Raw genomic sequence first — 20,294 nt, 5'->3', positions numbered from 1 at the left:
GTCATTGCCAGATGTGCCAATGGCATGGTGCGCTTGTGTGTCGACTTGAGGGGACTTAACAATATCATAGTAGATCAGTTTCCTTTACCTCAAATTGACAAAATGTTGTTATTAACCAGAGATGCTAAATGGTTTTCTACATTAGATTTGTCCTCTGCGTATCATTAGGTAGCCTTAGATCCTGAATGTAAACATCTTTCTGCTTTTTGCACACCGTTTGGGTGTTATCAATTCTGGCGCATGCCGTTTGGCTTGGCGTCAGCAGCAGCTGTCTTTCAAAGGCTTATGACACAGTTGTTTGGTGACATCATAGACGTAGTGTTTTTTCAAGACAATATTTTGATCATGGGGAAAACCAGGAAGCACCATGATGAGATCTTGAGAAAAATTTTAAACATGCCTTGGAAGAAAGGATTAACTGCAGAAATGAGCAAATGTAGATTTGCAGAAAGGAAAGGCGCGTATTTAGGACATGTAATAAGGGATAAAGGAATTAAACCAAAAGAATGGCTATAAACAAAATATTGCTCCCGAGCAAAGAACAAATCAACATTCCAAAGACAGTCATGTCAAGTAATTAGTCCAATAAAGTATACAAATTCAAAAATATCTTCTTTATTTCCTTGTTTCCTTTGTTCTTGTAACAATTGTAGAAGTATTAAACATAGATTCTTGATGGTGAGTTGGTGTAGTTGACATCACCAAATGTAGCCAAAAAGCCGACACGTGTTTCCTCTCGGGGAAAATCACCCGACGACTTCATCAGGGCTACAGCAACAAACAGAAAATATAATTACGCTCAAATTGATGTCCAAACCAATTAATGAGTATATATATCAAAAAACTATTCATCACCAAATTGTGTATGAACTGAAAGGTGAATAAGAATCAATAACCAATAGTCATCATAAATTCACCCAGTGATAAAAACACACCAAAACTGTAGTGTAAAAGAAGAAGATAAGTCTCAGAACAGAACCAGAAGTGTCGCAGAGAAGAATGTGAGACATCTACACTGCAATGATATTGTCAGTGTCAAGTTTCTAAAGAATTAAGGATCTGTATAATCCACATAGGCGGTTCATTTAAACAAAAAAATGACATGATATTGTTAAGCTCACAATTGTGATTCTTATATCAATTGACAAATACCCTACTACGGGCAAAGTCCTGGGAGTTACGTATCATATACAAAAATGATCACTCACCAAACACAATTCTCTGTAAGTACAATCACCACATTCCAGGTAAGACCTGTGTCTGGTCCCATACAACATGGGTCTAAGTAGGGGAAAAAGAAGAAAAAAGAATAATACTATAAATTAAATTGCAGCAAGTCCCTATATGTTTCCATTAGGGACAATCAACAACCTATAATCATAAGAATAAAGTTGCAAAAAAGTCTACCATGTCAGTATATACAGCTGACTAGTACCCGTGATGTAGGTTTAAAAGCAACTAATCTAAATAAAGGCCATCCCTTATGACCATTAGATAGCACACGCGGGTTTACCTAGAACATGTATTTCATATGCGGTACGTTTCCTTCAGCGTCAGAATATCTAAAGATAAGGAAAAAGAAAAAATACAAATATATATCGTATAACAGTAAGAGTTCTCCATCAACGTAAACTATGACATATGTCATGAGCCCACAATCTGCACCATAGCACAAAATATAATGCGCTATTATATATGATCACAATACCGTTCTTCCAATAGTAAAGTAGGTGTTACCCAATTGCTAAACACAAAGGCTAGTGGATAAAAGATACAATTATTAAAAAATACAATTATTATTATGCTACTAGTGTGGGCGGTCCGCCACAGAGTTCAGCACAATAGTGTTCTCATCCTAGGATACCATCAGCAGTCTGTGGAGTGACCACCGGCAGCAGAGGTCGTCAGAAATTTCAGTTGATGGTGATGATGAGCCGCTCGCCACGACCGCCAGTAGGTAATAAATATATATATATATATATTACGTACTGGCGGTCGCCAGTAGGTAGTTATAGTTAGGACCCTGTTTCCATAGGAAATCCGCAACATTCTATTTGGAATAACTTTTGCGCCGGTTGACGAATCCTCGCGAAATTTTCAAAACTAATGGGGCGCTATGCTCCGCTCCTACCCTGAAAGTCTCGGGGGGGATTCGTCAAGCGGGGGCTGAGATAAAAGGGGGGTCCCAAAACGCGTTTTTCCCATGCATTTTTCCATAGGACCTTTAGACACAGCTACAGCCCGAACGGCTGAACAGAGTAACATGAAATTTGGCAGAGAGGTAGTCCTCAGGTCAAGGAAGTGCCTTTTGTAGGTCTGGTGTAAATCTGTTCAGTAGTTCCTGAGAAAATAGCATTTAAATCAATATATATATCTTAGCCAGCTTACGGTAAGCTTACCGTACGCGTACGGTGCCGTGCGCGAGCGCGATTCTGATTGGCTGTTAGATCTTAGTAAACATTCGAATCGTTCGAAACCAGGAAGCGGCGTCCGCCATTTTCTCTCTCTTGCACTCTGACGGGGAGAGGATAAACAAAGGCCCAAAACATATAAACGGACTGGTTAGACAGCTTCTAACCACCTAGCTTTGATGTATGTGTCCCCAAAGTACCCCCAAGGCAAAAAAATGTTTTGTTTTTTTTGCGAAAAATCACTGATTACGCTTACCGTACGCGTACGGTAAAAATAAATTAAAAAAAAAAAAAAATCCACACTCTCCCCACCCCGTGTGCAAATGGTGCCCGCAGGGCACCATTTGTTAATGGATTATATCATATTCGAAATCGAAACGATTAAAAAGCATTGCAGTTAATAGAAGGTTTTAAGACTTTAGTTACATTATAAATCATTTGTTGATGGTACCATACTCATTTTAAGAGTTGTGGTGTGTTCTAAGGTGATTTTACCATGTGAAAAAGCCTTCTGCTGTGATATCATGATTCATGTTTGAGAGAACTATTTTCTCATGCTTTTCCCACAGAGGTTAGGAAGGTGATCTATGAGCTAAACTGAGAGCATATTTTCTGTAAATTCACATTATCTTTCTCAGTCATGTGAGAATGAAGTCTGACATTCTCAGTAAAACATGTACATCCAACAAGGGCAGAGACTGTCAGTTGATTCCTTTGTGTGCTACTGCAGCTTACCAGAGTGTTCTAAAGAACAACTAGAGCGCTAACAGTCCTACTTATGACAAACGTATGGCACACCTGAAGCCATCTTGATTGGAATAAAGTGGTAACACTTAAAACATTTTATTTACAAAGGAACAAAATGAGGGGGTTCATTTGCCATAGAAATTATGATAGTGCTGCGGAAAGAAAAATTAGGGCACATTTTGACTTCTCAAATCCTCTTCTATTTCATAAAAAAATTCTGACATGCAGACTGAAACATGCACTTTGAATACCAGCAGCAGACTTCCCTGGTGATTAGTAGCTTTACTACAGTGATCTAATGAGCAACTAGAGTGCTAACATTCAGAATTTATGGCAAATGTGTGACACATCTGAATGCCTTCTTGATGGAACCAAAGTAAAAAACTGAAAGTATTTCCTACTGAGGAGACTGCAGTAAATGAGGAAATTAGGAAACTTCATAACAAATAAATCTCCCAAGATGGCCACCAGAGACAAAAGAGCCCAGATGTAGCCCAAATATCACCCAGATGTAGCTCAAGTATAGCCCAATGACAGAATGTCCCAGAGTGTTCTTAAGAACAACTAGAGCGCTTACTGTTTTACTTATGACAAAAGTATGGCACACCTGAAGCCATCTTGATTGGAATAAACTGGTAACACTTAAAACATTTAATTTAAAAAGGAACACAATGAGGGGGTTCATTTTGCCATAGAAATTATGATTAGTGCTGAAGAAAGAAAAATTAGGGCACATTTTGAGTGACTTCTCAAATCCTCTTCTATTTCATTAAAAACTTCTGATATGCAGACTGAAACATGCACTTTTAATACCAGCAGCAGACTTCCGTGGTGAGCACTAGCTTTACTACAGTGATCTAATGAGCAACTAGAGTGCTAACATTCAGAATTTATGGCAAATGTGTGACATATCTGAATACCTTTTTGATGGAATCAAAGTAAAAAACTGACAGCATTTCCTACTGGGGAGACTGCAGTAAATGAGGAAATTAGGAAACTTCACAACAAATAAATCTCCCAAGATGGCCACCAGAGACAAAAGAACCCAAATGCAGCACAAATATCACCCAGATGTAGCCCACATGTAGCCCAATGACAGAAGTGTGCAAAACACTTATTTTTTGTGTATTTGCAGTTTTATATAGTGCAGACTTGTCAGGTATTGGAGTGCTTTACATGAGCATTGGTTACATCACACAAGATCAAATTCATTTTGGTTGTAGACATGGGGAGATTAAGTGATTTGACCAGAATCACAGAATGTTGAGCTGAAGAAAAAACTCCAACCTGGTTCCCCAGTTGCAAAGTCTGCAGCTCTGGAAGTAACACCACACCCTCTCCCCTTGGATGCAACATTTAATCAAGTGGTCAACTGGATAAAAAAACATAAAGATTACAAATAATTTAAAAGTTCTTTGTCGCTATTTGAAAACTCAGAAGATATGTCCTCATTTTAGTTTTTTAGAGCACTAACCATAATTTTGATGCAAATAAGAACCTCTCATATATGTAATTTCTAAGGGAAATGCTCTAGGCATTACAGTTTTGATTACATCAAGATGACGTCGGGCATTCCACACTTTTGTAATAAATATAGAATGTTAGCAATCTAGTTGTTCATTGGGATACTGTTGAGAGGCAGAGGCCAGGGGCACGGACTCTGAAAATTGAAGGCAGGTAGGAGAGTGCAGAGGCAACAATTTGACCACCCTGGGCAGGCAGGAATGGCAGTGGCAGAACAACAGACTATGGAGGGCAGTGGAAAGTGGGGCAGGGGCAACAAACCAACAATACAAGACTGGCAAGAGAGGCTGTGGCAATATAATAGACCATTGTGGGCAGAAGGAGGAGGCAGTGATAGTACAACCATACATGCCAACAGACCCGTTTCAGCCAGGAAACGTCCAATGTTTTTAAGCTCAAATGGGCTTTATTTGATCTGTCTACAATCTCCTCTTTTTCAATGTAACTCAAAGGGGAAAATCAATACCCCAGTTTTTTTTCAACATCTCCCTCTTATCAAGTTCAAAATGTTCGCAAGTATGGTACATTGGATCATGGTAGGCAGGAGGAATTGGGGTAGGGACATGGACTCGGATAACAGAGGACAGGAGTGACATGGAGAGGTGCACCAAACTGACCCTACAGAGCAGGCATCAGGGTTTGCAGCAGCACAATACACCACACAGGGCATGCGGGACGGGAGTTCAGCACCACAATCCATAGAAAGCAATAGGGAGGGGACAGGACCCTACACATGGACAACAGAGAACAGAGGGGAAAGAGGCAATGGTAGCTAGCTGACCATAATGGACAGACAGGAGAGAAAGCTGCAGCATAACAGACCATAAAGGGCAGGAGGGACGGATCAGGGGCATTACAATGGAACAGATAAGCCAGGAGGGAGGGAATAGGGGTCCGCACATGGAAACAGAGGGCTGGGGGCAAGGGGGCAGGGCAGGAGCAGCAAGATGACCACGGAGGTCAGGCAGGATGGGCACTAGAAACAAGACACACGATGGAGAGCAACAATGAGACTATGATGGCATACACACAAACCATGGAGGGAAGGTGGGAGGGGGTCAGGGGCAGCTAGCTGACTACACAGGGAAGGTGGGAGGGGCCATGGCAGGACAGAAGACCATGCATGGCAAGCGGGAGGGTTAGTGGCAGCACAATGGATATGATGGGCAAGAAGGAGGGTGCAGGGGCATGCACAAAGGACCATGGAGGATAGAAGGGAGGGTCAGGACCTGGACACAGACAAGAGAGTTCAGGGGAAGGGGCCTCACAACAGACCGCGCGGGGCAGGCAGGAGGAGCAGTTGCAGCACAACAGACCAGGGAGGGCAGAAGTGTGTGGCAGTAAAATGGACCATGGAGGACAGGAGGAAGGGGATAGGGGCATGGCATGTGGACAGGCAGGGTGGAGGTGGCAGGGACAGGTTACAGTCATCTGACAATGATAGGCAGGTGGGAGGGGAGTGGCAGCTCAACAGAACACAGAGTAAATAGGAGTGGCAGGGCCATGGAACATGGTGGGCAAAAAGGATGGAGCAGGGGCATGCACAAAGACATCGGAGGGCAGGGGGAAGGAGAATAGGGGCAGCAAGCTAAGCACAGAGGCTAAGTAGGAGGTCAATGATGGGCCATAGAATTGGGCAATGGAGGGCAGGAGGAGTGGACTGGTACATCATGCTAAATGGAGGGCAGTGGCAGCACATCAGACCATGCATGGCAGGAGGGAGGAGGCTAGTCCATGGATTCAGACAACAGAGGATAGGGAGGAGGTGGATGGGGCAGCGAGCTAATTGTTCAGAGAAGGTGGGTATTAGGAACTTTATTGTTTTTAAAATGTATGTCTGTGCGAACTACTTAAAATATGAACAAGTATGCAGCATAATCTCACTTTTATTCAGGAAGAAGAGGACGTTTGTGACTGTGACTCCGGGCTCACTTGGCAGAAACACCCCCTGACCCTCCACCCCCCATCGCAAAATGTAATGCCCGTGAAAAGGGTAGGTGGACGCAGTGTTATATAGAACATAGTCCTGAGAACGATTGAAAATGAAAACTAGATAAAGTATATGGTATAAACTATGCACCAAAAAGTGTGATATAAGATGAAGAGGGGTGTGAAATATAATATGCAATACATTGTGCGCAATGACGGATTCATTGGAGAGCGCGAGATAGCACAGGCACTAGCGCGTGCTATGCGATATGCGCCTTGGAGTGTAATATGCACAGGGCAGTGTTGTGTAGCCTAACTAGTCTCTAAAGTTGTAATAGAAAATATGTGCTGGGGAGTGTAACGTTGCATATGCACTGTGACAAAGATATGGATCCCAGATTGTAATATGTATGGCATAGCGCTGTGCGTTATAACATAGGCATCGAGGAAGGCACGTTAGATGGGGCAATATAACCCATGCGAAGGCAAGTGTGGCATGACATATTCACGGGGTGGTGTTACAGTGCACATGGGCTAGAGAGTGTCATAGCATACGCACTAGCTGGTGGAATACAACACAGAGGTGTGAGGCACTCGGCGGGCACTGGTGGGTGTAACACAGCATTGGGCTCAGCCAGGAGCACGCTATGACTCTCAAGTGAGGTTCATCTCCTTTCCAGAGAGTAAAATAAAAAGTATTACACATCCGGCGGTGGATGTGTGTTTTATTAACCGTGAGGGAGGTTTCTTGCATAGTTGGGTCGAATTTTTGTCGAATCCCCTTTGAATGGCATGGTGTGCGTGTATATTAAATGTGCCCGTCAATAGCTACCCATGTTTGTATAAATAATCGACTAGGGTGTCTACTTGGAGAGTACCCACCGGTGGGGGCACCGGGATTAGGCACGGTAGGGTGTCAGACACGTCAGAGCTTCACTAGCGGTGTAAATACATTCCATGTGGATTCATTCTATGCATAGTCGCCTTTTAATGAATATCACGCTAATTGTCATGGTGATAGGTACATACAGTTTGTCCAGCATGTCCTAGGTGTAAATTATATATTTTTTTAAAATAATAAAAAACAAAGGCCGGCCCCGGGGGATGGAGTCGCCGGGGCCATAAGTGGCCTGAGGAGGGGGGCAACGCAGCCCCCTCCTAAAGAATTAAAAAAAAAATAAAGGCTATGACTTGGGGGTTGGGGTCCCCGGGGACGATTAAGGCCTTGGGAGGGCCAAATTTATTTTTTTCAACAAAAAAATTAGGGTACAGGCCCTGGGTGATGGGGTCCCCAGGGCCAGTAAATTAGAAAAAGAAGGGGGGCCACACAGCCCTCCTTCTTAAAAAAATAAAATAAATAAAAGACCGGCATCGCGCCGGACGCCACACCCCTCCTTGCAGCACTCTGCAAACGTGCCCCCTGGCCAGTTGTAAGTTGGGGAATTAATTCCCCTTCAATACTGAGGGTCCCTGAGGGCCAACTAGCCCAACAGGTATCTCTCGTATGCGCCAGGAAGCTGCGTTGCAGACAGGTGTTCTGAGGCCACGCCCCTTTTTACACCTCTATGCAACGCAGCTCTGTGGCGCTTACTGGAGGTACCTAGTGGGCTAGTTTGACCCTAGGCACCCTTAGGATTCAAGGGGACTTAATCTCTCAACTTAGAACGGCCACAGGGTGCGTTTACACCGTGGTGAAGGGAGGGGACGGGGCCTGAGGTGACGTGTGCAAACACGCCCTGTGGCGCGTTTTAAGTTGGGGAAATAATTCCCTTTCAATCCTGAGGGACCCTGGGGGCCAAATTGCCCACCAGGTGCTTCCAGTAAGCGCCACTGCTCTGCGTTGCAGAGAGGTGGTGCAGGCCATGCCCCTTTTTACACCTCTCTGCAATGGCGCTTACTGGACGTACCTAGTGGGCTGTTTTGCCCCTAGGGATCCTCAGGATTCAAATGAACTTAATCTCCCAACTAAAAATGGCCACAGGGCGTGTTTACACTGTGGTGAAGGGAGGGGACGGGGCCTGAGTTAACGTGCGCAAACAAGCCCTGTGGCGCGTTTTAAGTTGGGGAAATAATTCCCCTTCAATCCTGAGGGACCCTGGGGACCAACTAGCCCACCAGGTGCTTCCAGTAAGCGCCACTACGCTGCATTGCAGAGAGGTGGTCTAGGCCGTGCCCCTATTTACTTCTCTCTGCAATGCAGCTCTGTGGCGCTTACTGGAGATACCTAGTGGTCTAGTTGGACCCTAGGGACCTTCAGGATTCAAGGGGACTTAATCTCCCAACTTAAAACGGCCACAGGGCGTGTTTACACAGTGGGGAAGTGAGGGGGCGGGGCCTGAGGTGACGTGTGCAAGCACGCCCTGTGGCGCGTTTTAAGAGGTAGTTTTAATCCCCTGCCCTATTATATACTAGGGTCTTACAGAGGAGGTCATGCTGATCACAGGGGGACCCCCAACGCACAGTGTTCCCTAGTGTATGTAGGTGTTTTCACTGTATTCGGAGTGTCTTTTAACATAGCACTGGCTCTAGGACTGGTTAGTCAGACTCAGTTGCCACCAGTATCCGTCTGAAAACGTTGAGGGTACAGGATGATTTTGCAACAAGGCTTCTTTCTGCTCTTCTGTTTGTTCTTTCTGCACATTATCCTTCTTCCTGCACTTTTCTGCTTCTTTGAGGACTTCTGTTGCTTCTTTCTGCATTTCTTTTTTTCTTTCTGTGCGTTTTTTCTTCTTTCTTCACATGTCCTATATCTGTAGGCATAGTTAGAAATTAGCATTTAAAAAACCTTTGAAATTCACTGAAAAAACCATAGGTTTCAGGCACGTTATAGTTAGGAATTAGCATTTAAAAAACCTTAGAAATTCACTGAAAAAACCATAGGTTTCAGGGGCGTTATAGTTAGCTGGACTTTTCACTCATACAAAACCATTGAAATTCCCCCGTTATAGTTAGTTCAGCTAACTATAACTCAAGCGCCCGCAATGCACTGCTGATGACGTCACATATTACATCACTCATGACATGGTCAGTGACATCACTCATGACATCACTGATGACATCTCAAATTACATCATTGATGACATCCTTGTGATAGAGTGGCAGACCTCCTCTCCCCCTAATATAACCTTTGATACACACATTCAAAAATAGAAACTAACATTTTCAAAACAATGGACATACCAATATCAGTTACAACAACCTATCCAGGAATTCTAAGATCCACGTACACATCCACTCATTCACCAACAGTCCTATACAGTCACTCTTACATGTACTCACTCATCATATGTACTCGTACACCTATACATCCTGTTACACAACACCACTCATCCATAGAGTTACTCACACACATAGTCACTTATACTAATAAAGAATCAAACATCCATTTACTTGCATATACAGTTATGCACACACCCCCACACTTACTTCTACAGAAACTTGCACATACTTAGTCTTTTAGACAATCACTTATAGAAACATGTACTTATTCATACAGGAACTCTTTCAATCTCTCACTCTCACATATACTCACTTATATACACCAATAGTCACATATACTAGTTTAAAACATATGTAGTTACTCATAAAGACACTATTGAGACAGTCATTCACTCACTAATACACCCATGCACACACTCATCCACCCATACAGTCCTGCACACATGCTGTCTTCAACACATACAAACAGTGAGTCACTCATTCATGCACCAATGCACTACTTAATACCCCCCACCGAACCATACAGACACTCAGACACTCATACTGATACTCAAAAAACCAACTAATAACCTATATAGACACTCATGTAGCTACTCACCAACCCATGCAGCCACTTGTACACAAAGTGAGAGACTGATACAGATATTTACATATTTAAACATTACTCACTAAGCCATGTATTCACTAAGATACACTTAATCAGTCAGTTATACAATCAATTTTTTAAAAACAAATCATCCATTTAGACACTTATATACCCATTTATTCTTCCATCGACCTTGAGATATACATATATAAAACATATGTAATTTTCAGAAAAACACACATTCACTGGATGATGTCATCAGTGATGTCATTTGAGATGTCATGAGTGATGTCATGAGTGATGTCACTGACCATGTCATGAGTGATGTAATATGTGACGTCATCAGCAGTGCATTGCGGGTGCGCGAGTTATAGTTAGCTGAACTAACTAGAACGGGGGAATTTCAATGGCTTTGTACGAGTGAAAAGTCCAGCTAACTATTACGCCCCTGAAACCTTTGGTTTTTTCAGTGAATTTCTAAGGTTTTTTAAATGCTAATTCCTAACTATAACGTGCCTGAAACCTATGGTTTTTCAGTGAATATATATATATATATATATATATCACATTACTTTGGTTAAAAAATGAAAATAGGCACTGACATACAAAAGATTGATTTGGAAAACCTGGGTTTGCAGATTGTGTACCCGTTTTTTTGTGAATGGCTTCTGATTTGTGAACTGATCTATATACTAATAGGTCAGTTCGCAAAATCACAATTCGTAGTGAGTCACAGTTTAATCTACCTCTTTAATAATAATGAATTATTGGATATCAACTTAGGGAAGGTGGCCTGCTGGTGTCAGCGGGATATCATGTCCTTGATGGCATTTAAATAAAGTACATGTTTTTAATGCAGTCTATTTTCGATAAAGGAAAAAGTTTGTTTTAGTTGGCCATGGTTGCTGCCCATTTAAAAAAACAAAAAAAATCATTCACAAGCGGTAATTAATCCTACAGGGAATTCTTTACCTTTGTGAATAGGTTTCTTTCCTCCTTTGAGGAGTCCATGACCTATCAATGGCTTGTGACTGAAATTACTGTCACAAGCCAGTGATACGTAGCATTCCAAATCTCGGTTTTGAAACGACTCCCTAAATACACCCCTTCCAAATTGCAATCCAGTGTGCTTTTCTTAACCCATTTTGAAATTTGGTAAATAAGAACTGAATCTCAAAATGAGTTTAAGACATTTAGCGGTCACATACCCTGTGATTTAGTGAACTTTGCAACCAATAAATGGCTTCATATTTCTGGCCCTTGGGTTTGTAGATATTAGTCAACAGCCTGCTGCAGGGCAGGCCTTTCTCAGACGTGATCCTACAGGCAACCATTATCACAGACGTCTCCCTTTCAGGCTGGGGTGTGCATCTCACTTACATGACTTTGCAGGGGTTGTGGGCCGCCACATTAATTACCTAAAATTGCTGACCCTATGCCTAACCCTGAAGGCCCTATTCCAGGTCATTCAAGGAAAGATAGTCCTCATCTAGATAACTACATGACGCCCATGTGCTGCTTACAGATACTGATCAGAATGCAGTCTCCCTAGCTCTTGGCACTTGCACAGGCGATCTGGGACAGGGAGTTCCACCCTGACATACAGCTCCTACCAGAGCATCTTAGCTGCATGGACAATGACTTTGTAGCCCTACGCAGCAGGATGCATCAACAAGTCAGCGAGAGGGAACTCCACATTTATAATCCTATAAAGGTACTTCCAGTTTGGGGTGCCACCAGTAGACCTGCTCTCCACATTTCAGAAACGCAAAATGCCCAAGCTTTGCCTCCAGGTATCCACAACCACAGGCCATGATCAATGTGCTATAGATGAGCTGGTAAGGGATCTTTGACAATGCTTTGCTTCCTCTCCCAATCCTCCCATACATGCTGAGGAGGATGAGAACAATATCCCTAAGGCTCATCTTGGTAGCTCCCACTTTCCTTAAAAGATACAGGATTGCATTAAAAAAAAGCTTTTTTTAGACTGTGAGTTAGTAGTTGCCTATTCCTCAACCGCTTCCCTTTTGAGAATGAGTTACCATTTCGTTTGAGGTCTTGGCAACTTTTCAATATTTTGTGACTGGATTTTAGTCACAAAACATTGATATATTGCATAATGGTTCTTTTTTTTTTTTTTAAAGGAATACCTACAAGACACCCCTTTCGAATCACTTTCTGTTCACATCCCCATTTTAGAAGTTGGAAAAGCTTTCTCAAGTCCTAAAATGGGCATAGTACATCTGGAAAGAATTTTGATGGTGCCATTAGCCAAAATGAAACATTTGTGACCATAAAAATGCTTAGTACATCTGGCCCGTAGTGCTTTTTCCCCACGTATAAGAAAGAAAGGTAGCTTTTTTGGTTGATATTCTTATTGTATGCTTCCTCTTTTACAGGATGGGCAATGTCTTTCTTGTGACTATCGTGAGCAGATTTCAAAAAGTTTTATCTGTAGTTGCTACTATATTTCCATCCACTTTTAATATGCATCCAACTTCCATTTTACCTTATTATATCTTATACTGTATGCTTCCAAAAATTTAACATAAAAAATCTGCTTGCGGATTCCATTTAGCACTACGGAATCGCTCATGAACTCACTGGTTTTCAGCTGCTGGATTGTCAAAATTTTTCTGGCCAGCCTACCTAATTATCCATACACTCCACAAGATAAAATTGAGAACTCTACAACCCAAACACTTTTTTCGGTCCCCAAGCACAATCCCACCTCCACGAACACATACAAACCAACAAATGCTAGGCCTCTAACAATCTTGCCAGGACCCTATCGCCCCAATCTCATTAAGCACCATTGCATAACCATTGTTCTTATAAACTCAACATTCTGACAACACCTAAGTCACCATATGAGTTTTCCAAATGCTGTGCCTTTCGCCTGCTAGACTCATTCTTTCGGAATGCTTGTCATCTTTCAGTCGGGCCATTGGCTCACTACTGGACTTCAAAATCATATTCTACAACAAGAGGCCCACCAATCTCTTATAATTCTTTAAATGGTATGTGTCCTAGAACACACGTGTCATTTACAAGTTTTAGATTTGTCACTTCTTCATGCTGCTTGCTTTGCTAGCTAATATCCATGTGTATTTCATCATGTCTATTCTGGCAAATCCATTTTCTAAGTAATATAAATTACCATATCTGTCCTGATCGATGTACAGTTTTGGATGTTAGGTTAACATATCATATTGAAAATTTTAGGTTGCTGTAACTAACTGCATAAATACAATTCTGTCCAAACATTCTCATTGAAATTTGGTTTTGCTTAAAAATCTTTGCTGGTGCAACACATTTGCTCCATCTTTCCTAACTGGATTTCAGTCTCTACTCGTGCTTTGCACTTACCTTTAGGGATGTGCCCAACCCAACACCCACACTTTGTACTTTTCAGCAATCTAGAATCAGAAACTCCTATAGAACAAGGCTGATGAAAACTGCAGAGGTTTAGGAAAATATTTCTGAATCTCTAGTTAAAAAAACCTAAACTGTGTGCTGATGTCTAATGTACATGTTAAGTAAATGTCAATTAATGTTGAGTTTGATGTCACATAATGAGAAACTTGAGATATGCTTTGCAGCAGCAGAAAAAGCTGTGTCAGACAAATTCTATTTAGTTGCTGATTAGGAATTGATAAAACCTACTATTAACCCTTATGAAGTTGTCCAATTGACAAAATAATGCATACAAAGTGCAGATGTTTTTTTTTTTTGCAAAGCGGTTTCCCTCCGAAGAACATTTGTTGAATTTTCATGCCACTCCCCTGTCTAACAAAAGAGACTTACAGATACTGGTTTCTGTGCTTTTAAGAAAGATTCCTAAAGTTTATACCAATAAGTGTGTTTTGCTTCCTGATTAGGTGCCAGTCAAAATGTCGCAGCTTATTATGAATTTTAAGGTTTGTTAACTATTAGTTAAAATGATATCCAAGGTCCATTGTCCCTGTGGATGGTAGGCAGGCAGATAGAAGAGCTCTTACTAGTATGCTGCTGCTGTAGATTTGTAGTTACTGGTAGCTGCCAATGAGGATAGCTACCGATGACTGAGAAACATAAACCTAATCAGGACAGAATTCGTGATTCGTAGAATGGGGATTTAGGAGTAAACATTAAGGTACTAGTGTTTAAATGGAGGAAGAGTTTTTCCACAGGGAAGCAGAATTGGTTGTTTCAATGAATTAATGTGTATACATGAGAAAGCAACTCTTGAAATCTGGACTAAGGAGGTTTAAAAGAAGTAGGTGCTTCATTTAGACATGTACAAAAATGTAAACTAGGACATTCACCTAATCTGACCTACTTATCTGACCTACTTACCCATACAAATAGCTGTCCTTCTTTACTTTGTAATCAGGAAATTGGTTGTGTTCTTTTCATTTTAACAACACTTGGAACTACTCAAACTGACAAAGCTGCCAAGATGTTCATTTGCATATAAGGTGTGAGTAGACTAAAAGACTTGGGGTCTGATTTAGAGTTTGGTAGATGGGATACTCTATCACAAAAGTGACGGATATCCTGTCTACCGTATTACAAGTGCCATAGAATATAATGCATTTATATTATGGAGTACAAGATATCCATGATGTTTGTGATGGAGTATCACATCCTATAAACTCTAAATCATGCCCTTGGTGAAATGTAGCAGTGTCATATGTATTTGTTGTTTTGACAGTCTCTGTTTTCTACTCTTTTTGGTGACATTGTAACATCAGAGTTGCTGGGAGGAGGATGACCAAAGTGGTGCGAGACTTCCTGTATGCACAGCAGGTTCAGTCGCCCGTGGAGCTCTACTCTGATTGGCTGAAAGTGGGTCATGTGGATGAGTTCCTGTCCTTTATTCCATCCCCCAGCAAAAAGGTAATCACTCAGCTAATCCCAACACGACACTCCTGAGTGTAGCGATTGCCTGACCACATGTGTTCATGATAAATGTAGTGTTATTGGTAGCATGGGGAGGCGGTGCATATGAGCCTGGAAAGAGCAGGACTGCCCAACCTTACTGTACCACACAGGAAATGTTTTAAAAAACATGAAATTACTTTTCCATCCTCTTTTTTTCCCCCTTGTTCTAACTGAGGCATGAGTCTGTTTTTTTTTGTTTTTTTTTAGCAGGTCCCACGCAATAAGTTAGAGAGATAAGTTTATTCATTACACAATCTATCCACAATCGAGTGTAACTGTCAACTCCTGAATCCAGGTTCTAGAGTGGCACACAGTGATGGAACATAGCAAGATCACTCAGTATTGACTAGACACCCCACTCTATCCATTCAAAAAATGAGAAATAACAAGATGACAAAAGAAGAACAAAGTGATATAGGATCACTGACAAAATATCGAGAAGGAGAATATCGACCTGCCAAAATATCGAGGAAAAAATATAGAATCCAAAATATCGTTGTAAAAAATATAGTTGGTCAAAATATCAAATTTTTTAAATGTCTTAAAAGTAATGTAAAATTAATGAAATAATACATATAATTAACTAAAACATACTTAAAAATACTTAAATAACTTTAAAATTAATAAATAATTAGGTGCCGATTCCGATCCTGGAAAAACCGGGTACGAACCGTCGGGGGGAGGGTTTTCTCCGTCCGACTCGTACCCAGTAAAAAAACATTACAAACATGGAAGTACGATTCGCACGGAAACACCATTTCCGTACGAATCGTAAAAAACACCGACCGACAATATACATACAAATGTGATCCGGGAAAGCGCCAACGTGACGTCGGGACACAGTCAGGCTCCGTTTCATGAACAAGGAAGTACGATTCGAACCGACACCAGTCCGGATGGCAATATTTTTACGGCACCCAAAAAGTGCCGGAAAAGCAAAGTACGGCACGATGCGAGCGGAATTGGGGGCCCGGTACGCGCCGAACCCCCCCTCCAGACCCCGCGGATGTACGTGCCGTACCCCCACCCGTGTATGTACACCCGTGTATGTACTAGTCGAACCCCCACCCGTGTATGTACACCCGTGTATGTACGAGTCGAACCCCCACCCGTGTATGTATGAGTCGAACCCCCACCCATGTATGTACATCCGTGTATGTACGAGTCGAACCCCCACCTGTGTATGTACACCCGTGTATGTAGTAGTCGAACCCCCACCCGTGTGTGTACGAGTCGAACCCCCACCCGTGTATGTACACCCGTGTATGTACGAGTCGAACCCCCACCCGTGTATGTACGAGTCGAACCCCCACCTGTGTATGTACACCCGTGTATGTATGAGTCATACCCCCACCCGTGTATGTACCAGTGTATGTACGGTGCGTACCCCCAGCACGCACCGTACATACACAGGTGGGGGTACGACTCGTACATACAAGGGTGTACATACACGGGTGGGGGTTTGACTCGTACATACACGGGTGGGGGTTCGACTCGTACATACACGGGTGGGGGTTCGACTCGTACATACACGGGTGTACATACACGGGTGGGGGTTCGACTCGTACATACACGGGTGGGGGTTCGACTCGTACATACACGGGTGTACATACACAGGTGGGGGTTCGACTCGTACATACACGGGTGTACATACACGGGTGGGGGTACAGCACGTACATCCGTGGGGTCTGGGGGGGGTTCGGCGCGTATGCGGGCACATGTCTCCATGGTTGCTATTGCAGTTCGGTCTGTACGGTGTATTTTCCATACGGTTGTAAAATTGGAAGGACGGGACGGGACGGATCGTACTTGCGCGGTCGGACTTCATTTTTCCGATTCATAGGGTAAATCGTCCGAGGATGTGTCGGACACATTTTCCGACCCGAGGACGTGTGGGGATATTTTCCCAATGCGATTCGTATGGATTTTTTCCCATACGGATCGTACTTGGCAGTTTGTACGCTACTTGTACGATTCGTACGGTAAAAATCCCGGATACGATTCGTATGGGGAAATTTTTTCCAGGATCCGAATCGGCACCCTAATGTAAGTAAAAAGAAAAAATGAATACATATATATTAACGTAATATTAATTAAAAATATTAAATATTTTTTGTGTAGGATAGCGGGCGGGTAAAAATTACTATTCCCACTCCAGAGAGTGCAACAGTAAGGAAAGCGTTGGAAAGCGGGAGGGTAAAATTTACTATTCCCACTCCAGTGAGTTCAACAGTAGGGAAAGCGTTGGATAGCGTAGGGGTAAAAATTACTATTCCCACTCCAGAGAGTGCAACAGTAAGGAAAGCGTTGGATAGCGGGAGGGTAAAATTTACTATTCCCACTCCAGTGAGTGCAACAGTAGGGAAAGAGTTGGATAGCATAGGGGTAAAAATTACTATTCCCACTCCAAAGAGTGCAATAGTAGGGAAAATAATAATTTAATATTTTATTAAAAATAAATTATTAATACCAACAAAAAAAAGTATTAAAATGAATTACCGGAGGAGCCTAGCGCTTGACCAAGATGGCCGCGTGAGCCTTGAGCTCCCGCTACCCTCGCGCCCTCCGGCAATCATCCTGTCCTAAATCCTGATTTTCATGCACGGAATCCTGCAGACGAGTCACAGCTGGGGCGATTAACGTTGTCCGGGCTAAGATCCCCCACCGGGGACCGAAGTTGTGCATGGCGGAAGATTGCGGCCTACCTCCGAAGGATGCCAGGGGCTTGCGTTGGCAGGATGCCCGGCCACTGACGGACGGATGCTGCTGCACTTTCACTTTCGCTTTCTCGCCCTTTGTTCGCACTGGGTTGGGAGTGCTTCATGCAGGTCCTCTGTTGTCTGGAAGCCCTCCACTCGGTCCTGACTGGCTGCTGAAGTCCAGGTTGACCCTGTTTCCACTAGCTGAGTGAGGGACGTCCCTTTGCGACTGATCGTCCTGCAGTTCGAGATGTCGACCAAATCGTAGGCAGACAGGTCGAAGTCTAAGACTACCAGGCGGGGAAGCTATACCCAATCCAACAATATGGATCGTTATGCCCAGCAGAAAGGGTCGCCTGGTGGATCGGGACAGTCGCTGGAAGCACAGAAGGCCGATTCACCCCCAGCCTCGGAGTTATCATTGCAGGATATCAAGGGGGCGATAGATGGGATGCAAACTTCGATCGGGCGACAGTTCGAGGCCCTGGCGCACAAGGTGGACACGATTTTGGTTGATGTCAACTTGATTCGCGCGGACCTGGGCAAAACCAATGAGCGGGTCAAGTCCCTGGACCTCAAGACTACTGGCCTCGCGGACGATGTCTCGGAACTCCAGGCTGAGGTTCGTAAGTTACGAGCCGCGAATGACCTCTCCGCCCACCGGCTTGAAGACTTTGAAGGTCGGGCCCGGCGCAACAATGTGCGCCTTATTGGGGTCCCGGAAACTTCAGAGGAGCTCTCCGTGGATTTACTCGTCGAGGATTTGGTGGTGAATCATCTTGCGCCTAAGGGCCTCGGCAGGTTTTTTGCGGTGGAGCGGGCTCACCGAGTGCCTGGCGGACGGCCTAAGGTGGGAGCCCCCCCGCGGCCGATTGTAGCCCGGATCTTTAATTTTCGGGATCGAGACGCTATCCTGCAAGCATCGAGGGTGACAGGCCCGGTGCCTTTTCAGAATGCCTCCGTGAGCTTCTATCCTGACTTCACCCAGATGGTGCAGAAACAGAGGCAAAGTTTTCTGGGGGTGAAGCGGCGGCTTCGGGAGATGGACCTGAAGTATGCCATGCTTTTCCCCGCCAGGCTACGTGTGGTGTATGAAGATCGGACTTTCTTCTTCGAATCACCGGACATGGCAGGGGACTGGTTGGATGCGCTCCCTCGGCGACAGCCCGGCCGGGACAGCGTGGATGGAGCAGAAGGCGACCGAGATGGCCAGAAGTGATATCTCCGGTGTCGGCTTGTTTTTGACTCAGCTCCGGACAGTGACTCGCACCTTACTGCAGTAATGGGAGGGCGGCGGGGGAAGACAGGAGCTCTTTCCTCCCTTGGGGTACTTTTTGTAGATTTGTTTTTGATAGGGCGACAGGCACACTGCAAGTTGGGGGGGCTTAGTAAGCTGACGCAGGGGTGCAGGGAGGGGGGGGGATTCGGGATGTTGGGGTTGTTGTTGGGGGTTGTTTTTTTCTTGCAAGGCGTAGCAATGGTTGTCAGTATTGTCCGATCGTGGTTCTCCGGGGGGGGGGGTGGAGGTCTCTTTGTGTTCAGGGATGGGGGATAGGGGCTTAAACATAATTAGCTGGAATGTTAATGGCTTAGGGGATCATATTAAACGGGGGATAGTCCTGCAATTTTTGAAACGGACCTCGCCAGATGTGGTCCTCCTGCAGGAGACCCACCTTATAGGGAATATGTGTTATGCACTTAACAGAAAGGGTTACAAATTCATTGCTCACTCGGGGTTCTCCACGGGCTCTAGGGGTGCGGGCATACTTGTTAGAGCTTCCCTACCATTCGAGGTTGACTCCACCATTGCTGATGACAGGGGGCGCTTTGTGGCTGTGGCGGGGAGGTGGGAGGGCAGAACGTTGGTATTGGTTTCTGTTTATGTCCCTCCTGCCCTGCAGGCCTCCACGTTTGCTGATCTGGGCAAGGCCTTGTTGGAACTCCCCGAAGGGATGCTAGTGGTGGGAGGAGACTTCAATGCGGTTGGTTCTGGAATGCTCGATAGGCACCCGCCCAGAGACACCGGGGGTGCTCAGAAGTGGCTTCCCGACTTTATAGATACTTTTGGTCTGGTAGACTGTTGGAGGCTACGGCACCCCACTCAGAGACAATATACCTTTCATTCCGGGGCCCACGGAAGTCTCTCTCGGATTGATTACTTGCTCACTCTAGCTGCCCACGCCTCTTTGGTATCTGAGGCTAGGCACATGGCACGGGGCATATCTGATCATTCACCGGTGTGGGCCCGTCTTG

At 44.0% G+C, this 20,294-nt stretch overlaps 1 protein-coding gene across 1 annotated transcript in view; it reads left to right on the top strand.

Annotated features, from left to right (window-relative positions):
• The window catches only part of LOC146867920 (protein-arginine deiminase type-3-like), a 406,190-nt gene that overhangs the window by 317,346 nt on the left and 68,550 nt on the right, over positions 1–20,294 (top strand). The window contains exon 12 of the mRNA XM_085608648.1: positions 15,153–15,297. Coding sequence (XP_085464774.1) covers positions 15,153–15,297 — 145 coding nt within the window. The remainder of the gene's footprint in view (positions 1–15,152; positions 15,298–20,294) is intronic.

Source organism: Triturus cristatus, chromosome 1_2 (assembly GCF_964204655.1).
Source record: "Triturus cristatus chromosome 1_2, aTriCri1.1, whole genome shotgun sequence".
Classification (NCBI taxonomy): Eukaryota; Metazoa; Chordata; class Amphibia; order Caudata; family Salamandridae; genus Triturus; species Triturus cristatus.
The sequence above is the reverse complement of the archived record's forward strand: the minus strand, read 5'-3'. Positions and strand labels throughout refer to the sequence as shown.